General features: G+C 35.8%; 2 protein-coding genes across 11 annotated transcripts in view; both read left to right on the top strand.

Annotated features, from left to right (window-relative positions):
- LOC123676653 (synaptotagmin-7) overlaps positions 1–26,660 on the top strand; it is a 317,805-nt gene that overhangs the window by 249,529 nt on the left and 41,616 nt on the right. Inside the window, exon 1 of one of the 10 annotated variants that reach the window (XM_045612750.1) lies at positions 20,186–20,474. The exons of 8 other annotated variants lie outside the window; for them this stretch is intronic. In XM_045612750.1, coding sequence (XP_045468706.1) covers positions 20,410–20,474 — 65 coding nt within the window. In that variant the 5' untranslated portion in view covers positions 20,186–20,409. Of the gene's footprint in view, positions 1–20,185; positions 20,475–26,660 lie in introns of those variants that run through there. One more of the 10 variants, XM_045612748.1, reaches the window with a different exon arrangement.
- LOC123676652 lies at positions 5,427–8,988 on the top strand. Its single transcript, XM_045612741.1, has one exon. It carries the CDS (start codon positions 5,456–5,458, stop codon positions 8,894–8,896), a length of 3,441 nt encoding a protein of 1,146 aa, XP_045468697.1. The 5' UTR covers positions 5,427–5,455; the 3' UTR covers positions 8,897–8,988.

The raw sequence follows: 26,660 nt of genomic DNA, 5'->3' as shown, positions 1-26,660 counted from the left end.
CTCATCCTTTAAACAAACCAATAATGCTATATAATAATAGCTGTTGGTAGTCTCAAATCTTCTTTTTGTTTGAGGTCCGGAATTTACATTCCCTTCGTCTCTAATTTCATTTCTCCTATTTTCTGTTTTTGTCTGATCAGGAGGCCTTCCTCCCTACTTCATGTCTCTTTTTCCTTCTAATTAGTTCTTTGAAAGAGGTATTTCCTCTTATCGGTCTTTCTTATTTTAATTTGTATTATCTTTCTCAATTCCTTATTCTCGTGCTCTTCCAGCGTCTCTATTGTCTTCTTTCTTTGTTTATTGACTATTTCTTCAATAGTTTCAATTTTCAGTTCTACTCTAATTTGTTGGTTAGTTATATACCATGGGGCACCAACCGCTGTTCTTATTACTGAATTTAGTATACTTTGCAACTGACCATTATTATTGTCCTTCGTATTGTACAAGGTAACTCCTGCAGACGTAATGCTTGGTATTAGCACTATTTTGATCATCTTCAGCTTGTTTTCTGAAGAAACTTCACTTCTAGGGTTGAGCAATGGGTACAATCTGCCGTGCAATTGTCTTTTTTCTGTTTTCTTCTATCTGTTTGTTGAAATTAATTCTTTCATCCAGTATTACTCCCAGATATTTTGCTTCCTTTTTCCATTCTATCATCTGGTTTTCTATTTTGACGTTTCCTGCTTTCCCTTTCTTTACTGTTGTAAAGAAAGGGAAAGCAGGAAACGTCAAAATAGAAAACCAGTTGATAGAATGGAAAAAGTAGATTGCAACTGTTTTCGATGTGTTCACTTTGAATCTCCATTTCTTGAAGTATTGCATCAGTGTATCTAGGTCTATCTGTAGCTGCTTAGTGAATGATTTCCGCATTCTACTGTGATAGTACATGGCAGTGTCATCTGCAAACTGGGCTATCTTGCATCTATTCATTTTCGGTATGTCTGCCATATATAAGTTGAACAGCAGCGGTCCTATCACCGATCCTTGGGAATTCCGACTTCTCTATTTCTCTAATCGTTGACCTGGTACTGTCGATATTCACCCCAAATTTTCTATTTACCAGGTACGATTGTATCAGTCTCGTAAGTTTGCAGCTATGTTTCATCCATCTAGTTTTTTTTGATTTAGTGTCTTCTGGATATAAACTGTAGTCTGAGTAATGATAATGATTAATGAGATGAAGCATAGGAGTAGCTTACGAGGATCTAGAGACTTTACATTTTTCAAGGGCGAGATTGGCGAATGAAAGAACGAGCGCTGAAACGCAACTGACTTCACGTCAGGTCTTTGCTTGATTTCCTTAATCTATTTTGAATAATTTGACGCACAAAACGATCGAATTTAAGGACCATCCCCTTCTTTTTGACTAGACGCGAGCAATGTCACCGTCAGCGAACGGCATACAGAGACACGAAAAAACAATCAATTCACCACGTCATAAACTCATTAGGTTCGCTCGCCACAACGAAACATGTTGACACAGTTCCCTCTGCTAACGTACACGAGCACGTCAAAACTTGCGTATTTCATCAACGCGTGACGACATAACAGATTTTCGTCGAGGTGCGGCAGGCGCTAATGGCTGTGTTCCAATTTCGGTCGGCCGCCAGATGGGCATACAAATGAATCCATACATAATGTGCGATTCAATTATCTGTAATGCATCCCCGGCATATCCCTAAACGGGAAATACTGTTTGAGGTATACGCGGCTGTGATGTTTCGAATTTTAATCGCGATCGTCGCGTCGAGCGCTGCCAGCGGATCCTCGTTGATGTGGGAGGAGTGTCTATAGTTTATAGGCATCGTGTATGCCGCTCTGTGTTTGATAGTTTGTAAGTACACATGAACAAAATGAGCCGTAATTTCGATGTTTATGTATGGTTGCATTTCCGCAAGTCATGAACACAATGGGTTCGTGGACATAATGGAACATTTGATGGTATTAACTCGGAACTGACTGACTGCAATTAGCAATCATGGCAAGATCATTTGCTGATTTTCATCGTTATTTGGGCCTAGGATTCTGGTTTGCAAAATCATTTTTGAATAGCGATATCTGTTACCACTTTTATCTGATTTGAGATTTCAATGGTACATAACTGTAGGATCCAGTTATTGTTCCCTGTGAATAATTGAGATGGTCAACAGGATTCGTGGAGACCAATTAGTTTCTTCAAGTGTCGAGGGCATGACAGTTTCAATGAATTTACAGGGAGCGAATTGTTATTGTACATATACTATGAAAAGGATGTGTTATTCTTCGAGGTGTCGAAGATATGTCATGAAATTGTAAATCTTGAAGATATTTACTGGAGGGTTAGGAAAGTTTGAAGAAATCACGGTTGTACCAGATGTGTGTATCAGGTTCTAGTCCTTCGAGAATATTCGATTTCCAGGAATCCACGAAGATCTTTGAGGGCGGTACGGCAAAACTCTTATTGGACTAGGGGATGGTACTTTCCTTAAGGGTGTGATCAAGCCGGAAGGAGGGAAGGATATTCAGAGTGGACGGGGTAAGTTGCGGTCAGGGAACGAGGTAAGTTCGAGTCGAGAGCCAGTTCAAGTTGAGTCGAAGACGAGTAAAGTTCAAGTTGGGTCTAAGTCGAAGTAAGAGTTAGTTCAGTCGGTTGAAACTTAAGACGTAAGACGAAAAGACAGTTCGCAGATTATATTAAGACGAGTCGCGAACGAGTTTAAGACGAGACGACCGAAACTTGTAATAAGACAATGACGTGACATATCGAAGATGTTTCGAGTAATTAAAACTCGAGTTAAAGACGAAATTCAGTATCGCATAAACTGTGTATGTACTGTCAATGTGGCTTGGTAAATAGATGTTTATAATTCAAAAGAGTCTAATTATTATTTAAACCGAACAAAGTCACGGAGAAGAAGTGGGGAGGCCAGGTAATCGATACATACTTCTAGACGATCGATTAACCAAGCCTACATATATATTTTCTGCGGTCTCTACTGTTGTGGAAAATGTTTCAGTTATTCTAGATCATTAAATCAAATTACCGGTCGCCAAGGAAATGAAAGAAAAAAGAAAATTATTCAGATTGAAATATATCAGAACGGCGACCGTATTTGAGTTATTTAATTTATAAATTATTATTCTCAATAAAGTGTTAAAATAATTATAACTGCAAATTGTCGCCTACCGCCATTCTTTCTTAACAAAGTCTCAAATACGGAATCAAAAACGAATTAGTTTGGTTATTGCAAGCAGTTATCTTCTGGATCTTGAAGAAATGGCTTCAGCAGCAGTTGAGGGAACCAAAAATGATCATGATCTCTGTCCTGTCTGCAGTAAACCGTATAGAGAAGAAAGGATGGTAGAATGTACCCGATGCAAAAAATGGTGTTGTTATGAGTGTGTAAAAGTCACAGATGACATCTCTGAAAATGAAAATTGGAAATGCCCAAAATGTGAAGCTGGAAATGAAAAGATGAATTCCACTTCACCTAATCGTTCTCAGAAGATTACACCCACCCATACACCAAGAACCAGCATACATGGTTCCTCAAGAAGAAGTGCAAAATCATTTGGCTCTTCAATAATAAAACTGAAGCTGCAGTTCATTCAAGAGGAAAGAGAACTTATTCGAAAAGAGCGCAAGTTGGCTCAAGAAGCGCGAAGACTTCTTGAAGAAAATGATGACAGCCAAGAAATTAGCGATGACGAAATATTGACTACGAATCCCATTAAAAATAAGATGTTATCTTTGAAAATTGAAGAAGCTGTTGAAACATCAGATCCTGTAGTTCAAAAATTTCATCCACCAGTGAAAGAAGAAAAAGTTTCAAAATTACTATCACCAACCGAACAATCGAGAGTTGATGGAAGCTTCCTTTCACCTCAGCAATATGCTGCACGAAAAAGCACTCCAAGTGAACTACCAATTTTCACTGGAAATCCATATGATTGGCCATTATTTAAAAGCAGTTTCGATAGATCAACTGAATTATGCGGTTTGGATAACAATGAAAACCTTATAAGATTACAAAAATCATTGAAAGAGGGCAGGAAGACCTAGGTCGCTAGCCCTTTGAAACATTGTTTCAATAAAGTTTTTCTTCTCTCTCTCTCATTGAAAGGTGTAGCCAAATCAAGTGTATCCAGTTTTTTGATTCTACCTGAATGTGTTCCTCAAATTATATCAACACTCGGAATTCTTTTTGGAAGACCAGAGCAAATAATAGAAGCTCATATCAATCTTATTCGGCGACAACCAGCCCCAAAACCAGATAAATTAGAAAGTTTAGTGGAATATGCCTTGGCAGTAAAAAATTTATGTGTTTCTTTAGAAGCTGCCAAATTAAGTGATTACCTCAACAACCCTACACTTATGCACGAATTGATTTCAAAATTACCTTCTCAAGTGAAAATTAACTGGGCAATGCACAGAACCTCCTTAAAATCATTCAAAGGATTGAGTGAATTTGCAGACTGGATATATCAAGTAGCAGTTAATGTTTGTACTGCTCTTCCAACCCTAAGCACAAATGATCAAAATAAATTTCAAAGGAATGAGCGAACTAACATTCACAACTCTCCAAGACAGTCAGAATCTCGCCATTGTTGGATTTGTAAGGGAGACTGCACATCTGTTACAGCTTGTAAAGAATTTATTCAATATCCCGTTACTAAAAAATGGGAAGTTGTTAAGGATTTATACTTGTGCAGACTTTGTTTAAAGAAACACCGTTTTCCATGCAAATATCCTGTCAGGTGCAAACACAACCATTGTAATCGGAAACATCACCCAATGGTTCATAAAGACACATTCAAGGTAGCTAAAGAACCAGAAATCGTTAATACTCAAAACGAAACATCTGTCGAAAACATTCCAGTGACTTTTTCTGGCGAATGTAATATATCCAATCCTAACATTCGATTCAGAATTGTTCCAGTACTATTAAGAAATGGTAACAATGAAGTGAGGACGTTTGCTTTCATGGATGAAGGATCCTCTGTTACTCTACTGGATGAAAATATCGCAGAACAACTTGATCTAGAAGGTACAACACAAAACTTATACCTACAATGGACTGGAGATCAGCAGCGGCTTGAAAATAATTCAAGAAAAGTTTCTTTTTCCATATCTGGTGATTTCTTAAACGCAGAAATATTTCAATATCGAACAGCACGAACAGTAAAAAATCTCAATTTGCCAAAACAATCTCTCAATGAAAACATAATCAAACAAAAATATCCTCATCTTCGAAATTTGCCAATTCACTATTATGACAATGCGAATCCACAACTTCTAATAGGTTTAGACAACTGGGATTTGGCATTACCTCTACGAGTGAAGGAAGGACAAATTGGGGAGCCTATAGCAGCCAGATGCAGGCTAGGATGGTCTATATTTGCATTTTCAAAAAAAAGAAATGTTCCTGTTAATGAAAATCATAGTTTTCACATCTGTTGTTGTGAGGAGAATATTATGAATAATCAAGATCTTTTTGAAGCTACCAAAAATTATTTTGACATAGAAAATTTAGGAATCCAACAAATTAAATTGTTAGAATCTGAAGAGATGCAACGAGCTAGAAAATTGCAAAATGATACTCTCATTCAAATTGGAAGCCAATACAAAATTGGACTTCTCTGGAAGAATGATCAGTTGAAGTTGCCTGACAGTAAACCTATGGCCTTAAAACGACTGAAATGCATCGAGAATAGAATTTTGAAAGATCCCGAAATAGGCCAAAAAATGAATGCTCAATTAGAAGACTTCATAGCAAAGAAATATATAAGAAAATTAACAAATGAAGAACTTCAACAAACCCAAGAAAAAATTTGGTACCTTCCAATATTTCCTGTATTGAATCCGAACAAACCTGGGAAATTCAGAATAGTCTGGGATGCAGCAGCCGTAACCCAAGGAATATCCCTCAACACCATGCTTTTGAAAGGAGAGGATCAACTGGCTTCTCTCTTAGGGGTACTTCTTCGTTTCAGACAGAGAAAAATTGCATTTTCCGCAGATATAAAGGAAATGTTTTTGCGCATAGGCATAATTGACCAAGACCAACATGCACAACGATTTCTTTGGCGCAATGGTAACCCACAAAATAAGCTGGAAACGTATGTGATGACTGTTATGACTTTCGGATCAGCATGCTCCCCCAGTTGTGCTCAGTTTGTTAAAAATACAAACGCCAGAAAATTCATTTCTCAGTATCCAAAAGCAGTCCATAGTATTATAAATAATCACTACGTGGATGATTTATTAGACTCTGCTGATACAGAAGAAGAAAGTATCGAAATTGCTAAGCAAATTACTATGATACATTCTAAAGGAAATTTCGAAATAAGAAACTGGTGTTCAAATTCAAAAAAGCTTCAGGATATAATGAACAAATCGAATGATAAACCACATGATGTCAAGCTTGATATGGGAACTGACAAAAGCGAAAAAGTCCTAGGAATGTGGTGGAACTTGACGTCTGATAGTCTCATTTTTTCTTTACGTTTTAACAAGGGAAATAAAGAAGTGTTGAGTGGAGAAAAAAGACCAACGAAACGGGAGGTTCTTCGAATACTAATGTCAATATATGATCCTTTGGGACTCCTCTCACATATCCTCATTCATCTGAAAGTTTTACTTCAAGAAATCTGGAGAAGCAATGTCTCTTGGGATCAACCAATTGGAGATGAACATTTCAAGAAATGGCTATTCTGGCTCAAAATTATTCATGAAATTGAAATTATTTCAATTCCTCGATGTTATTTGACGAAAATAGAAAACTGGGAAAACACATTAGTGCAAATTCATATATTTGTGGATGCTGGAGAGCAAGCAAGTGCAGCTGTTGCATATCTAAGGATCAAAAAAGAAATAATAGAATGTGTTTTACTTGGAGCGAAAACTCATGTTGCACCAATCAAATTGCAAACGATTCCACGATTAGAACTAGATGCGGCTGTTATGGGAGCAAGATTAGGAAAATCGTTTCACAAACATTTGTCTATTAAAATAGATGAAATCTTCTATTGGTCCGATTCTTTAGTAATTTTGAATTGGCTGAGGAATGAAGATCCAAGAAAACTATCTAAATATGTGGCTTACAGGGTAGTCGAGATACAAGAAAATTCGATGATTTCTAATTGGAGATACGTACCTACGAAACTCAATGTAGCTGATGAAGCAACTAAATGGAAAAATTCAGCGACTCTCAAGTATCCAAGTAGATGGTTTCATGGTCCAGAATTCCTTTATTTCAATGAAGAATATTGGCCTATCGAACCAAAAGCGAAAAAACTGAAAATTGAAGAATTTATAACCCATCATCAGGCAATGGAACCGGTTATAAATATGGAAAGATTCAGCAAATACAACAGACTTCTACGAACAACGGCATATCTGAAGAGATTCATAATGTTATTGCAAACTAGAATTCGCAAGGAACTATTTGTCAATGGACCATTCACCTCCGAAGAACTATTGAATGCTGAGAATATATTAATCCATTGGACACAACAGCAATTTTATTCAGAAGAGATCATTCAATTGGAGAAAAAATCCACGACAGGTCAAGCAATCGTTAAAAAGTCTAGTAGTTTATATAAACTGTCTCCTTACATAGATGAAAATGGTTTGCTTCGAGTTAAAGGGAGAATAGATCGAACAAACAATATTGAATTCAGCATGAAAAGACCCATAATTTTACCAAAACAGAGCTATCTGACATCACTCATTGTGCAAAATTATCATAATAAATTTCTTCATCGGAACCACGAAGTCGTTGTGAATGAAATAAGGCAAAAGTTTTTCATTCCAAAATTGAGAAGAGTAGTCAACAACATAAGAAATAGTTGTCAATTCTGCAAGGTGAAATTTTGTCAACCCAAAGAACCTGAAATGGCACCTTTACCAGAATGCCGTCTTGCAACATTCACTGCTCCTTTCACGTACACTGGTGTGGATTATTTTGGCCCAATTGATGTAACAGTAGGACGAAGATATGAAAAGCGTTGGGGTGCTTTATTTACCTGCCTTACAACTAGAGCAATACATTTAGAAGTGGCCTATAAATTGAATGTTGATAGCTGCATACTTTGTTTCACAAATTTTATGAATCGTAGAGGTCGTCCACGTCATATCTACTGTGACCGAGGAACTAATTTCATAGCTACAGAAAGGATTTTGAGAGAGGAATTACAGAATTTAGATCCTCAAATGATTGCAAATTCTTTCATAAATCCAGAAATTAACTTTCATTTCAACACCCCTCTTTCACCTCATATGGGCGGCGCATGGGAGCGTCTCATAAAAGCTGTGAAGATTTCCCTCTATAGTTCTTTACCTTCCAGAACCCCGACAGATCAATTACTACTGAGTTGTCTTGTTGCAGCTGAAAATATAGTTAATTCGAGACCACTTACATATCTACCAACAGATAGTGAAACAACAGAGGCTTTAACACCTAACCATTTTCTGATTGGCACCTCTAATGGCGACAAACCACTAGGTCAAATGGATGATGATGCAACTATTTTAAAATACAATTATTTGTATAGGGAACAATTTGCCAATAAATGTTGGCGTCGGTTCGTAGCTGAATACTTACCACAACTACTTTTACGGACGAAGTGGCAGAAAATTGCTGATCCAATCAAAATAGGAGATATTGTTGTAATTTGTGATAAGCAATTACCAAGATGCAATTGGCCAAAAGGAAGAATAATAGGAATCAAGACTTCAAAAGATGGTCAAGTGAGAAGCGCTACTGTGCAGACTCAAAATGGCATACTTGAGAGACCGGCAGTTAAAATAGCTGTTTTACCAGTGAAAATAACTGATGATGGTGCAATCCATTCCCACGGAAATAATGCACCAGGCGGGAGTGTGGAAAATGTTTCAGTTATTCTAGATCATTAAATCAAAATACCGGTCGCCAAGGAAATGAAAGAAAAAAGAAAATTAGTCAGATTGAAATATATCAGAACGGCGACCGTATTTGAGTTATTTAATTTATAAATTATTATTCTCAATAAAGTGTTAAAATAATTATAACTGCAAATTGTCGCCTACCGCCATTCTTTCTTAACAACTGTCTTTATACAATTATAAATTGTTGAATAATTGTTCACGTGTGTAGGCAAAAATTAAAACTAGCCTTTCCACATGTTATTATTCCTGGGCTCGGATGTCACGCAGTTAGCTATAGCTTTCCACGTGGTGATGTTGGTTGTTTCCCGAAAACCCATTGGGTCTTCCTACTGAAACCACAAATTGATGGCTGGCTTTTGTTGTTGACTCCATTTTTTTTTGTTTTTTTCAAGTGTTGCTCATCCTAACACTTGTTCACAGTACTGATGAGGGCAGAAACACGTGTCTACGTTTAGCACTTCTCTGTGGGGGACTGTCCCTATCCTCTTTTCCTTTTTTTATGAACAATTACCCTCGTTAGCCTTTCCACACATCTAAACTAGTAATAATTGGAAAATTAATACCTATAGTTTCCAATTACGAGTATCTTTATCAGAGGGGTATAAAATGTAAATTAGTAAATTTCATGCTGTTGCATTTTCCCTATTTGAACCAATGAAAATGATGTTATAATAGTCTTACCAATATAAACTGCTCTCTGCTTCCTCATAGCACCACACTGTATAAGGATGTAAGGGAACAGGGTAAAGGATTGAAATGGAACAAAATGGGACTTATACAATGCAAACTGTCCTTCTAATGAACTGTAATCTTAATATATCTAAAAATGTCTGTGAATGAAACCAAAACCGTTATATTAAACACCGAAAACTTTATACTAACTTTAACTTTTCTTTCCGGTTACCATACATCTCATTAATAATTTAACAAAACGTCTCGATATTTCTAGAATACGCGACGTTGCCAAAACTAAACATCATAATAACAAAAAAAGGCTGAAACACATGCCCTAGCACATAAATGAAATATAACTGTGATGGATTCCTTGAAAATAAGTTAATCCATTCTAATTGGAATTTGAAAAATATTTCACTCCCTTACCATTGAGCCAACCCCTCTGAACATAAACCAATATCATTCAATTCTCAGAACTTCAATAAATTACCCTCGCATTTACCCCGTAACAATTACCTAATAGGAAAATTTCCACCATGAAAAAGAGCATGTACCATTAACAAATGAGTTTTATAGACAAAATGGCGGAGCCTCGTATGCAATCCAATAAAACGTCGCTGGTCGTAGTTGAAAAATTGGACCGTTGAGGGTTTTCGACGTGCTTGAGGTAGTTGTAATCGGTTCGAACAATGGAATGAGTAAAATGTAGAATATTGTAGCAGGGCGCTTGTCTCGCAATCAGCAATTGCAATCAACAATCTGATAATTACGTTTTATGGGGCTGGTTCAAAGGTGAAACCAGGGCCGTCGCTAGGGGGTAGCTAGGCGGTTGTCTAGAACGCTAAAATTCAGGAGTGGCTTTTCAAACTCCAACACCCATGTGTAGAAGTACCTAATGGGAATATAATTCAATCAGATACAACAGGAATGAATACAGACAAATTTTACATAAAAAACAACCAAAGGTGCTGCATTATAGTCATAAATATCCCAGATGCTGCGTAATACCCCTCATGGTTCTTCAATTGCCTGAAAGATACTCTAGCACTATCATAAACGAAACTTAGCACTTGGTGCCTGCCTTCGATACTCGAATGCCGACTTTTGAGTAGCTCAAATACCTAATACTATGTCTTCTCTAAAATTAGGCAACTATTTTGTAAATAATGAAAAATAGTGAACTCAGATCTTCTTTTTGTTCAAGGTCCGGAATTTACATTTCCTTCACCTCTAATTTCATTCCTCCTATTTTCTGCTGTTGTCTGATCGGAAGGCTTTCTTCCCTACTTCATGTCACTTTTTTCTTCTATTTAGTTCCTCGAAATAGGTATTTCCTCTTATTGGTCTTTCTTATTCTGATTTGAATTATCTTTCTTATTTCCTTATTCTCGTGCTCTTTCAGCGTCTCTATTGTCTCCTTTCTTTGTTTATTGACTATTTCTTCAATAGTTTCAATTTTCAGTTCTCTGATTTGTTGGTTAGTTTTATACCATGGGGCGCCAACCGCTATTCTTATTACTGAATTTAGTTTACTTTGCAACTGATAATTATTATTTTCCTTTGTATTGTACCAGGTAACTCCTGCATACGTTATGCTTGGTATTAGCACTATTTTTATTATCTTCAGCTTGTGTTCTAAAGAAAGTTCACTTCTACGGTGGAGCAATGGGTACAAACTGCCGTGCAATTGCCTTGTCTTTTTTCTGTTTTCTTTTGTCTGTTCATTAAAATTCATTCCTTCATCCAGTATTACTCCCAGATATTTTTCTCCCTTTTTCCATTCTATCGTCTGGATTTCCTGCTTTCTCTTTCTTTACTGTTGTTCCTCCGAAGTAGATTGCAACTGTTTTCGGTGTGTTCACTTTGAATCTCCATTTCTTGAAGTATTCCATCAGTGTATCTAGGTCTATCTGTAGCTGCTTAGTGATTGTTTTCCGCATTCTACTGTGATAGTATATGGCAGTGTCATCTACAAACTGGGCTATCTTGCATCTATTCATTTTCGGTATGTCTGCCATATATAAGTTGAACAGCAGCGGTCCTATCACCGATTCTTGGGGAACTGTTTCAGCCAACAGTTCAAAATAGAAAACCATTTTTTATACGCTAAAGGCCATTGATTCAAATGAGGTTTTCTTTTTTGTTAATTTTGAAGAGTTCGTCATTGCGAAAAGTCCTTTTCCATAAATTCTTCTGGAATGAATGAAAAGAATTAGATGATTTTTTTTTAAATAAATATATGCATGAAATAACTTTTCCAACAAACATATATTTCTTTATGGATTTTCACATAAAAATATTATACAAAAAGTCTTGTCGAAGGCTGAAAATGCGTTCATTCTAAAATCATAATAATTATAATAAGGATGTAAAAACGTATTTTGAATTCTTGCATGTGGTAAAAAAGACGATGAACCAAAGGAACGTTTGAGATTGCTTTACTCGACCTAAAGAGTGACGAGAACTCAAAAACGCTGAGGAGACAGTAGTAGTTGAACTTTGGGATATCACGTGACACGTGGTATAAACCCCTCTTAAGAATTTATATCTAATAGATAGAGTATGTTCATAAATCGAATCCTTGTAGTTGGGTAATTCCTTTAAGATTTCCAGTTGATGTCCATGAATATCATCACTCAAAATCTCAACTGTGTCACTTTTATAGTTATGGAAATATTAGGAATTTTCAACAATCTTGCGAGACTCCAAATTGTATTTCTCCATCCGATATGTTAGATGACGAGCGCTCAAAAGCGGTAACAACGAACGGATCTATCACTTGTGGTTACGTTCTCCTATTGAATTTTTTTGTGATCATCTAGCACAAGTATTCGATTAGCGTTCTGTTCCACAACACCGTTCTTCCATCTCTCGGGAAATTCGATCCAGAATATGCGCCTGTACACTGCTAACTTTCCCATATTCGAACGCAAGACTTCGCCTGATGAAGTAACCGATTGCTCTCCACTCCACAAGTATCCTCCGAGTCTCGGATTCCTAACGGAAATGGCACTCACTCCCAACCCTCCGATCTAGAGGGAGAGAAGATGAATAGAAATGGATATCTTGGAGAAAGTCGAGGTGCGGATAGGCTGAACGGAATTCTTAATGGTATCCGGAGAACCGCTGAATTGTTGCGTTTGGTCGATAATATACCAGAAGGGTCTATTTTCTTCCATTCTTCTCAAATTTGATGGGGAAGCCTGTAAACCGCAACTCACTGAAAAATAAAGGCTATTTACATTTTCTGATCGAAAAATATGTTGAGGAAAAAACTCTGTCTAGTGCGATGTCTGAAGAATAAATTTACACACTCAATCAACCAACAAAATTAACTGTCATGAAAATTTAGAAATCCACGTTATTTTCAACACCATGTCAGTTATCACTTCTTCGGGACAATTTCCTACATATTTCATATTCATATTTTTTATTTGAATTGACAAGTTTTCGAAAATTAAATAATGCTCTTCCTTCTTCCTATATGGACTCGATATTCAACGAAATGTCTCTTCTTGCATATTGGTATATTTTCGCTAGTCCTACAACGTAAAAAAGAAGAACGAGACAGTACATTCTTGAAACAATATTATATCAAACAAATTTTGCATGAGTGCTGGTGGTAATAAAAATTTGAGACGGAAACGAGGATTTTTGCATCAGCAATAATGTTAATATTACTTTGCATTGTGTTTTTTCGATTTTTTTCACAGGAAAAATTTGATGACTGTATGGTATATCTATGACAAGAATATTTCATGTGATAGATTATTCTGTATACACGAAGCTTACAAAATATATTTTCTATTATAAATGCATACATAAAAAGAATGTAGGCAATAATGAAAAGTATTTTAATTTTTGGTTACAACATCTGTCAAGTTTTGCCTCAGTTGAACTCGAAAAAACTGCTGACAGGTACAGTTTTTCCATCTAGAAAACCATTTGTATTTCGAAATTGCTCGTTTGTGATTAGTGGAAATCTAGACAAGGGAAATAGTTCATGTTAAACTTTTTACATGTAGGCTTGGTTAATCGATCGTCTAGAGGTATGATTCGGTTTAAGTAATAATCAAACGTTTTTGAATTATAAACATATATTTACAAAGCCACACTCACAGTACAACACTGTTCATACGGTACTGAATTTCGTCTAACTCTAGTTTTAATTACTCGAGTCGTCTTCGATATTTCACGTCTTTGTTTTATTACAAGTTTCGGTCGTCTCGTCTTTGATTTGTTCGCGACTCGTCTTAATCTAGTCCGCGAACCGTCTTTTCGTCTTACGTCTCAAGTTTCAACCGACAGAACTTACTCTTACTTCGACTTAGACCGAACTTGAACTTTACCCGTCTTCGACTCAACTTGAACTGACTCTCGACTCGAACTTACTTCGTCCCCTGACCGCAACTTACCCCATCCACTCTGAATATCCTTCCCTCCTTCCGGCTTGACCACACCCTTAGGAAAAGTACCATCCCCTAGTCCGATAAGAGTTTTGCCATACCGCCCACAAAGATCTTCGCGGATTCCTGGAAATCGAATATTCTCGAAGGACTAGAACTTGATACATAGATGTGACACATCTGGTACAACCGTGTTGTCTTTGAACTTTCCCAACCCCTCAGTAAATCTCTTCAAGATTTACAACTCCATGACATATCTTCGACACCTTGAAGAATAATACATCCTTTTTACATTATATGTACAATAACAATTCGTTCCCTGTGAATTCATTGAAACTGTCATGCCCTCGACACTTGAAGAAACTAATAGGTCTCCAAGCATCCTGTTGACCATCTCAATTATTTACAGGGAACAATAACTGGATCCTAAATACATTATTGAATTCACAGATTATTATTGGTCTTATGAACGTACTTAATATAAATTCCCAATTCTATTCAAATCTGAAAACTAGATTGTGCGATGTCCGAATATTATCACTTCATGATGCTATCCGTGAGAAATCTAACATGAACATTTGTTTCATATTTTTTCAATTAGAAAGTTTTAGAAGTCTATTTTTATTTCTGAATTTCAATAAAATAGAATTTCGGGATTGATATAATTGATTTTTCTTCATAAATGAGTGGAACCTAATCATTTAATATCAATTTCTAATCAAAATTCCAATATTCCAGACATTTGCATAAAACGATTGCGCACTGTTCTCCTAAGTCAAGGACACAGCATCTTGGTGGAAAACTATCTATTTCAAATGTACTAGTCAGTGTATCACCGAAAAAATCAATCACAAGAAATGTTTAAATATGCATCAACTTGTTGAACATTGATTAAGCTCCTTCTCAAGATCTTGTGCTAATAAAAACTCGTGGTATGTGCAAGATTCATTTACTTTCGAATCCAGCGAAGAGTAAGACGACGCTAATCTCCAGTTTGAAGAAGATCCCTATTTCTCTCGTGACTCCTATTCCAGAAATAGGCAACGTGCCTCCGCTCTTTGTGCTCAGAAGAGATGATTAAAGAGTTTCACGTTTTTCCCGTTTTCCAATTCATTTTCACCATTCCACCCCCCCTCCCCGCGGCTTTCATCAAATGAAAAGCTCCTAGCAATGAACCTCTCACCAACTTACGCGCATGTATACAACGAATCAGTATTCTAGGCCGGGCCAAAGCCAGGACGCAACAATTTCTCCGCTATCAGCAGCGACTGTGCTCAGGCTCGAAAACAAAAATGTTTCCGGTCCCTTATTCCCACCGGAAACACGGAAATGCCAAACAAAAGACGCCCGCAGTTAGTATTTGCGTTTCGGTATCTTCGTTTCGCACAGAAATCCATATGGCTGACTTTCTGACTGTTCCGATAGACCGTGAATTGCAGTGCAGGCATAGAATATTTAACTGCCATCGAATGGAATGAAGAATGGAATATAAGCTGGAATACAAACTAGATTTTATTGTGGTTCCAAACTGAATGCTATCGCTCCTGGAGTAATTTGGAATGTCTTATTCACCGAATCTAGTCTTATTCAATATTGATAAGAAGCAATGGACGTTGAATCGGGAGTTTTTGCACGCTTGTTCGAATTCGTAATAATTGTTTGAATAATGGGTTTGTGGCTTGAAGAAAGGGCATTTCCTCAAGCCACAATGCTATTATTCAATCAGTTCAATCTAAGGACACAAAGAATACAATATGTCGTTCATCAAAAAGTTATTTTCTCACCAAATTTTACTACCGAAAAAAATATTATTCTTTGATTATACCTATGATTTTGCAATTATTGGCCGTTCATAAATTCGTCTTATGTAAGTTTACCTCATACCTACCCTATCGATATCCAGTCTATAACTTGTATCTTTTGGATATGTTTGCGGTCATCTGTTTAATTTTCCAATCTCTCTTTCTCTCTCTCTCTCTCTCCCTCTTTGTCAGCCTTTCCTTATCCACTCCTGGATGTAGGCCTCTTTCATGCTCCTCCATGCTGTTCTGACCTGAGCTATCTGAATCCATCTACTCCCTGCATACAAAGTAAAACATACAAAGTAACACACTGGCGACCAAGAACGACGAAACGCAGTGTAGGTAGACCAAAGAGAAGATAGCTTGATGATATAATTTTCCAATATTGCAGAATATTTCTTCAATATACTCCATTCAGACTTCAGAACACAAATCTGAAATGAAAAGTTCTTTATCATTTAAATCTCCGAAATATTTGCTCCCAAATTATCATTTCCAGCAATTATATAATAACACTAGTTTATAAACCTTCGAAGAAATGCCTTGATAACATAAAATATTTTCGAGTAAATGAAAAATCAAAAACAGGGCAAGATATTGAAACATTCAACATTATGAATTGTAGATTCTGGTCATTTCATCGAAATTGATAATTTTGTTGAAAACCAATACTGCATAATTCCACCTTCTCTGTAATTAACCGAAAGTAATAGAAAAATAACTAGTATTATATACAGAAAACTTTTGATTCTTCTTGCTTTGGTATTTATTTATTTCATGTGAGCATTGGAGTTGAATGACTAAGAAGTCATTTTGTGTCTTTTTCCACAGTCTTGGTGTTTTTCTGTAACAGAAGAGTAGAGTTAGTTCTTTTCCGAGTTTACTCGAGAGCTTACTTGAATTCTTCATTTCCTCATGCATTGTTAGATCTGTTGACAATGTTCTTGTAGGTTACTTTGTATTTTTGAAACAACTCTAGAGGTTGTGAGTATAATTTGTCAGTTGCATATATGTTTTGTGTTTCGCGTTTTTGGATTTGCTGTCTATTGGCTAAAAAAGTCCGCGTTCTGGTTAGGTGTCGATTTGGTTACTTTCATTGTCTGCAGCTACGCTTCTTGATTATCTTTCTATGGATTCGCAAAAACCAGTGTTATCCGCAGAGGGATTATTAAAATGACCATTTTTTCCCGGTTTTGGTTCGTTGTTTGACTGATTGTTCCTTTTTATTTAGATAAAGTATTTTCATTGTCACTCGAAGTATGCCAGAATATTCCTTATTATGCAAAGCTTTTCCAAGTTCCCAGAAATCTATCAGGAAGTTGGGAATTTATTATGCCAGTTTATTGTCTATCGAAATAGTTCGTATCGATTTGATCACTCTCATTGCTCGAAATAATACACGTGCTGCATGAAATTTCGTAGTGAAATGTAATGTTGCATTGAAATATAATAAACACGCTCACTTGTTTCGAATGTTTCACATGATAAAATTGAGAAAAACAATTGAGGTCGAATAATTATTCGTGAGAAAATGTGGTTGAAATAAGTAGGTAGTTCACTTTTACGATTTTCAATGTGTTTGAAACACTTCCCCACTGGGAGTCAACACGAATGTCGCCATATTTGATGGCGTCTTTTCATAAAATTATTTTGCAATTAAGGTTTTTACCATTTCTACCAAGCATAAAAATTATTTTCGTCTGATATATATTTCACTATTGCTACAGAACCATTTCAGTCACACTTAAGGAAATTAAACAAAAGTTATATCGAATAATCGTCCCTTATTGATTCCTATGAAAGCAAAATTATCACTACAAGTGCATCTATAACTATTTAATTATTGTATTCAGCATACATTTCAAATAGTTTGTATTATATTCGTGATAAAATTATAAAAAGTCCCAGATTAAATGAAAACACTAAAAAGTCTTATAAGTCTTATAAGTAGAAATAGTTACGAAACAGTTTTATGATATATTTTATAATACAGCTCACAAAATAAGTGTATGTACTTATATATCACAATGACAATTTGAAAGTATAATAATATAACATTACATTATAAAAGTTTAATGAGTCTTCTTGATGAAGGATATTTAATATAAATCAAATAATTTGACAACTTTGTGTCTAATCCTTCACAATAATATATCTGTATGATATATTCAGTTTATTTTTGTCTTGGAATATATTCCAATTCTAAAAATGACAAATTTAATAATCAACCAAAAGAAAAATTCAAAATGACTAAAACTGCACAAATTGAGTAAACGGTTAATAAATTGAACAACTGAATTAACATAAAGACAGACGTACGTTTCGGAATTTTTGTATTTAATAATACAATTTTTCCTCATCAGTGCCTTATAGTTCAACGGAATTATTAAATTTACAAACTTACCACGTGTATATCTACCTCAACAAAATTGCAAGTAAGAAACTACAAACTAACTAAACAGTATCGGTTGCTCAGGCGAGGATTCACAGAACAAGCCATTACCTAAGGTAGTCATAGATTTCTTCATTGTTTTTCTTTTGAAATACATATACAAATCGACATTTACAATTGAATGAACAATTTCAGAAATTTTAAATTTATCAATTGGTTGATACTGACTTGATAAATTTAAAATTTCTGAAATTGTTTATTCAATTGTAAATGTCGATTTGTATATGTATTTCAAAAGAAAAACAATGAAGAAATCTATGACTACCTTAGGTAATGGCTTGTTCTGTGAATCCTCGCCTGAGCAACCGATACTGTTTAGTTAGTTTGTAGTTTCTTACTTGCAATTTTGTTGAGGTAGATATACACGTGGTAAGTTTGTAAATTTAATAATTCCGTTGAACTATAAGGCACTGATGAGGAAAAATTGTATTATTAAATACAAAAATTCCGAAACGTACGTCTGTCTTTATGTTAATTTAGTTGTTCAATTTATTAACCGTTTACTCAATTTGTGCAGTTTTAGTCATTTTGAATTTTTCTTTCGGTTGATTATTAAATTTGTCATTTTTAGAATTGGAATATATTCCAAGACAAAAATAAACTGAATATATCATACAGATATATTATTGTGAAGGATTAGACACAAAGTTGTCAAATTATTTGATTTATATTAAATATCCTTCATCAAGAAGACTCATTAAACTTTTATAATTTGATGTAATCATTTATTGATTAGAGAGTCAGTATCAACCAATTGATAAATTTAAAATTTCTGAAATTGTTTATTCAATTGTAAATGTCGATTTGTATATGTATTTCAAAAGAAAAACAATGAAGAAATCTATGACTACCTTAGGTAATGGCTTGTTCTGTGAATCCTCGCCTGAGCAACCGATACTGTTTAGTTAGTTTGTAGTTTCTTACTTGCAATTTTGTTGAGGTAGATATACACGTGGTAAGTTTGTAAATTTAATAATTCCGTTGAACTATAAGGCACTGATGAGGAAAAATTGTATTATTAAATACAAAAATTCCGAAACATACGTCTGTCTTTATGTTAATTTAGTTGTTCAATTTATTAACCGTTTACTCAATTTGTGCAGTTTTAGTCATTTTGAATTTTTCTTTTGGTTGATTATTAAATTTGTCATTTTTAGAATTGGAATATATTCCAAGACAAAAATATACTGAATATATCATACAGATATATTATTGTGAAGGATTAGACACAAAGTTGTCAAATTATTTGATTTATATAACATTACATAACAACAGTTCTAGGAAGAATATTACGCACTACTAGAAAAAGTTTCGTAAAGTGCGTAATTGTCTTACAACTCGAGTCTGGTATTTTACTCTTTCTACAACATGCATTTCCATAAAAACTCAGGCAAATCCAAAAACTGGTTGCATAACGCGTCACAAATACGAAACGTCAAAAAAGTTATCAGCTACGCGGACTGTTATAAGATCATTTCCATCGCAACAACTAAAGTTTTCATCTTATTGGTTTCTTGCCGTGCAGATACTACCGTATTGGTTGTTGATCGTGCTTTCTGTTTACGGTAAAGTAAATCGCACAGTTTTACGTTGAACAGTGCTCAAAATAGACAACATAGTTGACGAGATGTACGAATTTCGTCACAGATCATGTTTGATATTTCGAAACATAAAAAAAAACTCTCCCTTTCCCTTTATTCTCAGTATTAAAATATACATCATTGATGGTATGGCGAAACAATAGTAGTCAAACAAAAAAGTTGCGGAATGTATAATGTATGTATATATGAAATGAATTTCCTTCAAGCGATTACCGAAACAATCAAATATAAATGTGTTCAAATTTATCCGTATCAGATTCTATATACCTATATAAGAAATATCAATTCTTTCTATTTCCAAATAATTTCCAGGTGTAAACATTTATTGCTGAATGAGATAAGAACAAATTCATTTTGACACCAAGATGTTAGCTGTTTGTTATAACAATTTCAAACAGATGTTTTTTTAATTCAAAATGAATTTAACTGCAGTGTTATAAGTGCGGTAATAAGTGTACTTACATTGTTGAGCATAAGTGAAATAAGTTTTGTTCAGAAAGCAAGATCCAGTGTGCAAGTCTGAAGAATCCAACCTCTCAAGTGTTCAAGAGAGCCATGAGGAGAGATGTGGCAGGCTTTCTCAAGGTCACTAGAGATTCTCGTAGCCTTCTTCGAGTATTATTCGGCCAGGTAATTAAGAGCTTAATTTTGATGGAAAGGGTGATTACGTGAGAAAGCGCTTGCTTATTATATTTTGGTCAGCACGTGAGCCTCTTATAGAGTTTCACGTCCTAAATTTATAAGTTATTTCATAACAACGGAGCAGCAGCGCGGAAAATGAGGTTAGGTTGAACAATGGATGGTTTGTTGATTGAGAAATTTGGGGGAAATTAGCTGAATATAAGATAGGAATGAAGTGGAGAGAACACTTGTTTCGTACCGGAAGGTGAAGTTATAATTTGAGTAATGCTTTTGTTAATGTTGTATTCAAAATGAAGCGGCTAATCATTTCAGAAAATTGTATTAAGGCGATGTTAAGACAGTTCTGAATCAATTAGCAATTTGTGCTTACATGAGAGTAGAATCACATGAGGAACTTCAGTAAAGTCTTCGTTGTAAGGAGTATCTTTTTAATTTTGCACGAAGCATCTGTTGAGGCTTTTTCATATTCCTTTGTTTCAAATCCGAAGTTGTGACTTTCACTGAGTGTATGACAAATATGTTATTGATATTTTTGTCAGGACCGCCGGCAGACATTTTGGCTCAACAGCAAAAAAAACATTTCACTCCTTCGCCTAATTTATCTGAATTTTTTCTTGAAGGAGCCTCTGTTATTTCTGTCAGGCATCTTTTCAATTTCATATAAAATCGTATTTTTCAACTTGAAAGCGCCTTTTCGATTTCAATAAAATTGGCGCCTGGCCATTTATTTTACAAAACGTAGTATTTCCAATAGGGAAACATTTTATGCCAAAAAGTATGTCTTGTTTTATTAACTGACTTTTCGCCCCTACAATTTGGCGCCCCAGCAAAATGTCCGGTATGTCGCTCCTGGCGGCGGCCCTGCTTATTGTTTGTATTCATTCCTGAGAATTATGTTCAATTGGGGCATAACTGAAGGAAAATACATGTCATTGTTTGGTATCGAATATTTGTGTATGCATCGTATAATTTGATATATTCTACTGTACCTATTGTCAATTATATAGAAAACTGTGAACAGGTGTGAAAGAATTATCTAAATTTCATTTTATAGGTCATTATACAGGGTGTATATAAATATAGTTGCGAAATAAATTAGGTGGTGATTCCTTTTCGAAAAATGGGGTGGGTCTTTATATAAAATTTTTTTTTAACCCCCCTGCTTAGTTACAGCTTCCCTGAAGATGACGCCCCAAAAGTAGTTTTTGATTTTTTCTCAAAAACCAATAAATTCACAAGAATGAAATTAAGCAGACATTTTATGCCGGCAAGAAGGCATTCAAAAGAAATTTGGTGGCTTTCTCTATGATTCCAAGGGGTAGAAAAAGCTAGCCATCAAACTTGTTTCGCAATAACTTTTTCTATATTCATATTTTACAATAAGAAAATAAATTTTGGCTAGACTGATCCATTCTTAACAAATTGGATCTCTTGTGATTTTTGCACAATTTCAACTGATACTGGAACTGTACAAAATATTCGCAATACAATACAAAAATTTGTAAAAAATTCTTGATTTATAAGTTATTCAACAGAATTGGGGAATCGAATTTAAAATTTGCATTATACCAATTCTTCAAATGAATTTATTTCATCGAATGATTGTGCATTCACATCTGCGGAGTATTTTTCGATGAAAACTTTCGATGTAGACTGTTATCTTTAACAAAAAATTGCCACAAGGAGGATAAGAGACTCACTTCACCTGTAGGTATTTTTTCTGAAAGTTTCAACTTTTATTTTCACTTCACTTATATTTTCACTTGGACATGCACTAGGTACTTTTCTCTTCAAAAGGACACTAGGTTCACTCAACATAAAAAATGCAATGGTTTGAACGAAAATGCAAATCTGGTATTATACATGAAACATGGTAATGGAAAATGAAACAATTTTAATTTCAATTAATGACATAATAAGAGATGATCAATCGTTTTTATTATTGGTTATTCCTATGATTCTCTAAGAAAGCTAAATCATTTTTATGATAGTTAAAAAAATTGGAAATGTGTAGCAGACGTATGCCTTATTGACAACCAAGCCTGTTTCATTGAAACAAACATGATATTTTAGAATAGTGGCGATACGACGCCAGCTTTTGACAATAGAGGGGCATGAAAGAGCCAAGATTTTTTTAAGGTGGCTAAGATTTCCAAGTTCATCTAGTTTACGGTTGAATTCATGTGGTATTTTTTCGTTCGAACGATATTTCAGGAGGGTCAGCAAAAATTTAGGAGGGCGCCAGGCCCCCCTCACATGCCTGATAATCAACCTCGATTTAAACCATTTTCGGCCCAAAATTCGAAAATACTGACATTGTGACGAAATGATAAAGTGATCTGTTCATAGAATGGCCGCCAAAAAAAAAGGAATAACTCCGCAATAATGAGAAATAGCACATGGACACGGGCACGGAAGTTGTACGCTGGGGATAGCAATAATGGAGGGCCCGTGTCGAAAGTCCGTTCTAGCTTATTTTTCGCTTCCGTTTCAACCGACAGCGGAGGATTTCTATAGCGCCAGATAAAAATGTTTGAACCCGCCAACAATGGGCCACGTCGAGAAATCACTCCGGAAAATTGTCCCGACAGAAAGTTGGCTTTTCTGGGAGACGCTCAGGCCATAAAAGAATTTAAATTATTTTCGAAATGGATGACAACCAGAAGAACTTTGATCGACGGTTGAATCCTATAGCATGCGAAGAATCGGACAAAATGCATTCGATTGAGAAATTTTATACCTCAGCGGAAATGAGTTTATCATTTGCAACGAGATAACAGTGTATATGATGGACTTGCAGGTAATAATAAAGTATAAATTATTACTTGGTTATCATCCATTGTTATTTAATAAATAAGAAAATATTGGGAATATTGGACGCAATTTTATTCTATTGTTTAATTTGTAACAACGCCGACGTTTCGCGTATTGAAGCTGAATTTATGTACTTTGAGAAAATACGAACAATGATTTCAAATTCAAAATACAAAGTGCAATTCTAATCTAAACACTTCAAATGAGAAATAAGGAGTCCGGTCCTGGAATATTGAAAACATTAATATTTCTCTGACTTGACCTCGGTATGTGTCAATTACATCCCAATTTTCAATAATTCACGAATATGCAAACTCACCCTGTAGCTGTCTTATTATTATTATTATTATTTGAACTGGGGTCGTTTTGGTTCGGTAAGCCTTCCGGGAACTGCGACCATGCAGATCTTTTGTTCACTAACCTACTCATTCATAGAAACCCAGGGAGGCCATCAAAGACGTTAATAAAATTGACAACCTCCTTAGGGGCCTTGACCGTTACCTTTCTGGTATCCAGGACCGGCTTACCCATGTGAATGGTTCTTAGTCCAGCCAGCTCCGGACACTTGCATATCAAGTGTTCGGTTGTTTCTGCTTCCGATCCACAGAGCCTGCAAATCTCCTCTGCTGACTTTCCCATACGGTACAAATGATGTTTGTACCGACAGTGCCCCGTCAGCAGTCCCACCATCACCCGAAGCTCGGCTCGCGACAGCTTCAGAAGCTTTTTGGCATAAGTAGGTGAAATCTTCACGAATTTCTTTTCCTGAACAAGTCTAGGAGTGTCAGTCCAGTGGATTGTCCTGCTGTTCAACTCCCATAGCTGGACCGCAGCTTTATATTGTTCTTTTTCTATCCCACAGAAAGGCTCAGGTCCAGCAGGTGTTAACCTTGATGCACTTTTTGCAAGTTCATCAGCTTTTTCATTTCCTTCAACCCCACAGTGCCCTGGTACCCATAGTAGAGTCACCTTATTTCCTCTGGCCAGTTGCTTTATGGTGTTACGGCACTCTCAAGTCAGCAGAGACCCCTGACAACACGATTCCAGGGATCTCAGTGTGGTTTGGCAGTCCGTGGTGATGTAGATATGCGCCGCTTTGAGGTTCATTTTGAGACACTCCTGAGCGCATACATAAACAGCCATTATCTCGCTCTGTAGAATCGAGGGCTCACTTCCCAGGGCTTTAGAGATCCTCAGTTCAGCTCCTTATATCCCAATGCCGGTGCCCTTCTCTGTTTTTGATCCATCTGTGAACCATATGGATGACTTTTTGTCCAGACGATTTACGAGACTAGGACGGTCATTTATAACCGTTTCAAAGGGCGTTTCAAAATCGTAGCTGTCTTAGAAAAGGCAGAAATTATTTTTTGCAGTCAATCTGTACTAACCTAATCCTACTCTACCTCTGGTAAGTGTAAGTACAGTTACTCTCGGGACACCCTGTATAACGGATAGAAGAATGAATATTTTATATCCCTTGTGAAAACTGTACGAAGAAGTGTAGGAATGGAGTTAAATATGTTCAGCGGTCAATATCTCAGGAGCGAATCTTCTTTTTATGCTGGAACTAGTGGTCATAAACTTTATGTCTCTGATGTTCATCATATTTCTCCCGTTGTCGGGTTTTCGTCAAGGTTCTCATTCCTTAAGCAAATTCAAAGGTATTCAAATGATAATTACCACAATGTGGAATTTGATATTTCGATTATTCTCCTTTCCATTTATTTTTTTAAACCGACTTCAAATATTCTCCACATCGAAAAGATCACCTGCCAGGATAATATTTCCTGAAATAGCATGCGAACGCACCCTCGGGAAATGATTTTACCCGTACATGTCCATGACATAGGTATATGCAAATATGCAGCCCATTCAATTTTCGGCTTGTCGAGAGACGTAAAGATCAGCCAGGAAATTGTCAGCCATTTTTCTCAACACCGTTTAGCGAAGGGAAGATGGGATGTAAATCAGCTCTTGAGTTATGCACGCCGTGTTGGGAAATATGATGAAAGGGATGAGCATCATTTCCCATGCTGGAAAATAGGTTCACGTCAGGTATCTATCTATACCTTATATCATTTGTTGTTATACTTTGTTGGAAGAGGGATCAGAGTTTATACATAATTACCTCAACGATGTCTTTTAGAGATCCAGAGATGTTTCATTTATTCTTCAAAGTGTAGAAGGCATGTCGGTTACAATTCATCAATAAATGAACTAATTTCTGTTGTAAATCTTAAGAAATCTATTAAGAGTTTAGTATACTCGAAAACGAACTTGATAGGTACATATGTCTGCCATAAAAGTACATCGTGCAAATAAGCTGGATTCGAGAGTATTCCATGGCAAAAATCCACCTAAATTTTCAGGAACCACCAAGTATTTTGTGAGCGGTACGGCCAAAGCTTCTATTGGACAATTCAATGCTCAGATCGAACGCATTAATTGAGTTCGATAACGATTGCCTATGACTGATGAAATACTTCAAGAAATGGAGATTCAAAGTGAATACATCGAAAACAGTTGCAATCTACTTCGGAGGACCAACAGTAAAGAAAGAGAAAGCAGGAAACGTCAAAATAGAAAACCAGACGATAGAATGGAAAAAGGAAGCAAAATATCTGAGAATGAAAGAATGAATTTCAACAAATAGATAGAAGAAAACAGAAAAAAGACAAGGCAATTGCACGGCAGATTGTACCTTGCTCAACCCTAGAAGTAAACTTTCTTCAGAAAACAAGCTGAAGATAATAAAAATAGTGCTAATACCAAGTATTACGTATGCAGGAGTTACCTGGTACAATACGAAGGACAATAATAGTGATCAGTTGCAAAGTACACTAAATTTAGTAATAAGAACAGCGGTTGGTGCCCCATGGTATATAACTAACCAACAAATCAGAGAAGAACTGAAAATTGAAACTATTGAAGAAATAGTCAATAAACAAAGAAAGAAGACAATAGAGACGCTGAAAGAGCACGAGAATAAGGAATTAAAAAGGATACTATAAATCAAAGTAAGGATGACCGATAAGAGGAAAAACCTATTTCAAAGAACTAAATTGAAGAAAAAAGTGACATGAAGTAGTGAGGAAAGCCTTCCGATCAGACAACAGAAAATAGGAGAAATAAAATTAGAGGCGAAGGGAATGTAAATTCCGGACCTTAAACAAAAAGAAGATCTGAGATGGCCTGTGAATGTTTCAGTCGGTTTTAACAAACTCATAATACACTTCGCCGAGCTGGTCCCACCAAATACTGAACATGGCCTTGGAACCGTGAGTATAAGGTTTGGCTGTCGACTAGGAAGCATAGCCGGAATATCCCCATTATTTTCTGAGCTTAGGATTATCGTAATGA

Source organism: Harmonia axyridis, chromosome 3 (genome assembly GCF_914767665.1).
Source record: "Harmonia axyridis chromosome 3, icHarAxyr1.1, whole genome shotgun sequence".
Lineage (NCBI taxonomy): Eukaryota > Metazoa > Arthropoda > Insecta > Coleoptera > Coccinellidae > Harmonia > Harmonia axyridis.
The sequence above is the reverse complement of the archived record's forward strand: the minus strand, read 5'-3'. Positions and strand labels throughout refer to the sequence as shown.

What these genes read in the sequence shown, in the direction of transcription:
- LOC123676652 (XM_045612741.1), top strand. Translation starts at nt 5,456, where the DNA reads ATGAATAATCAAGATCTTTTTGAAGCTACCAAAAATTATTTTGACATA.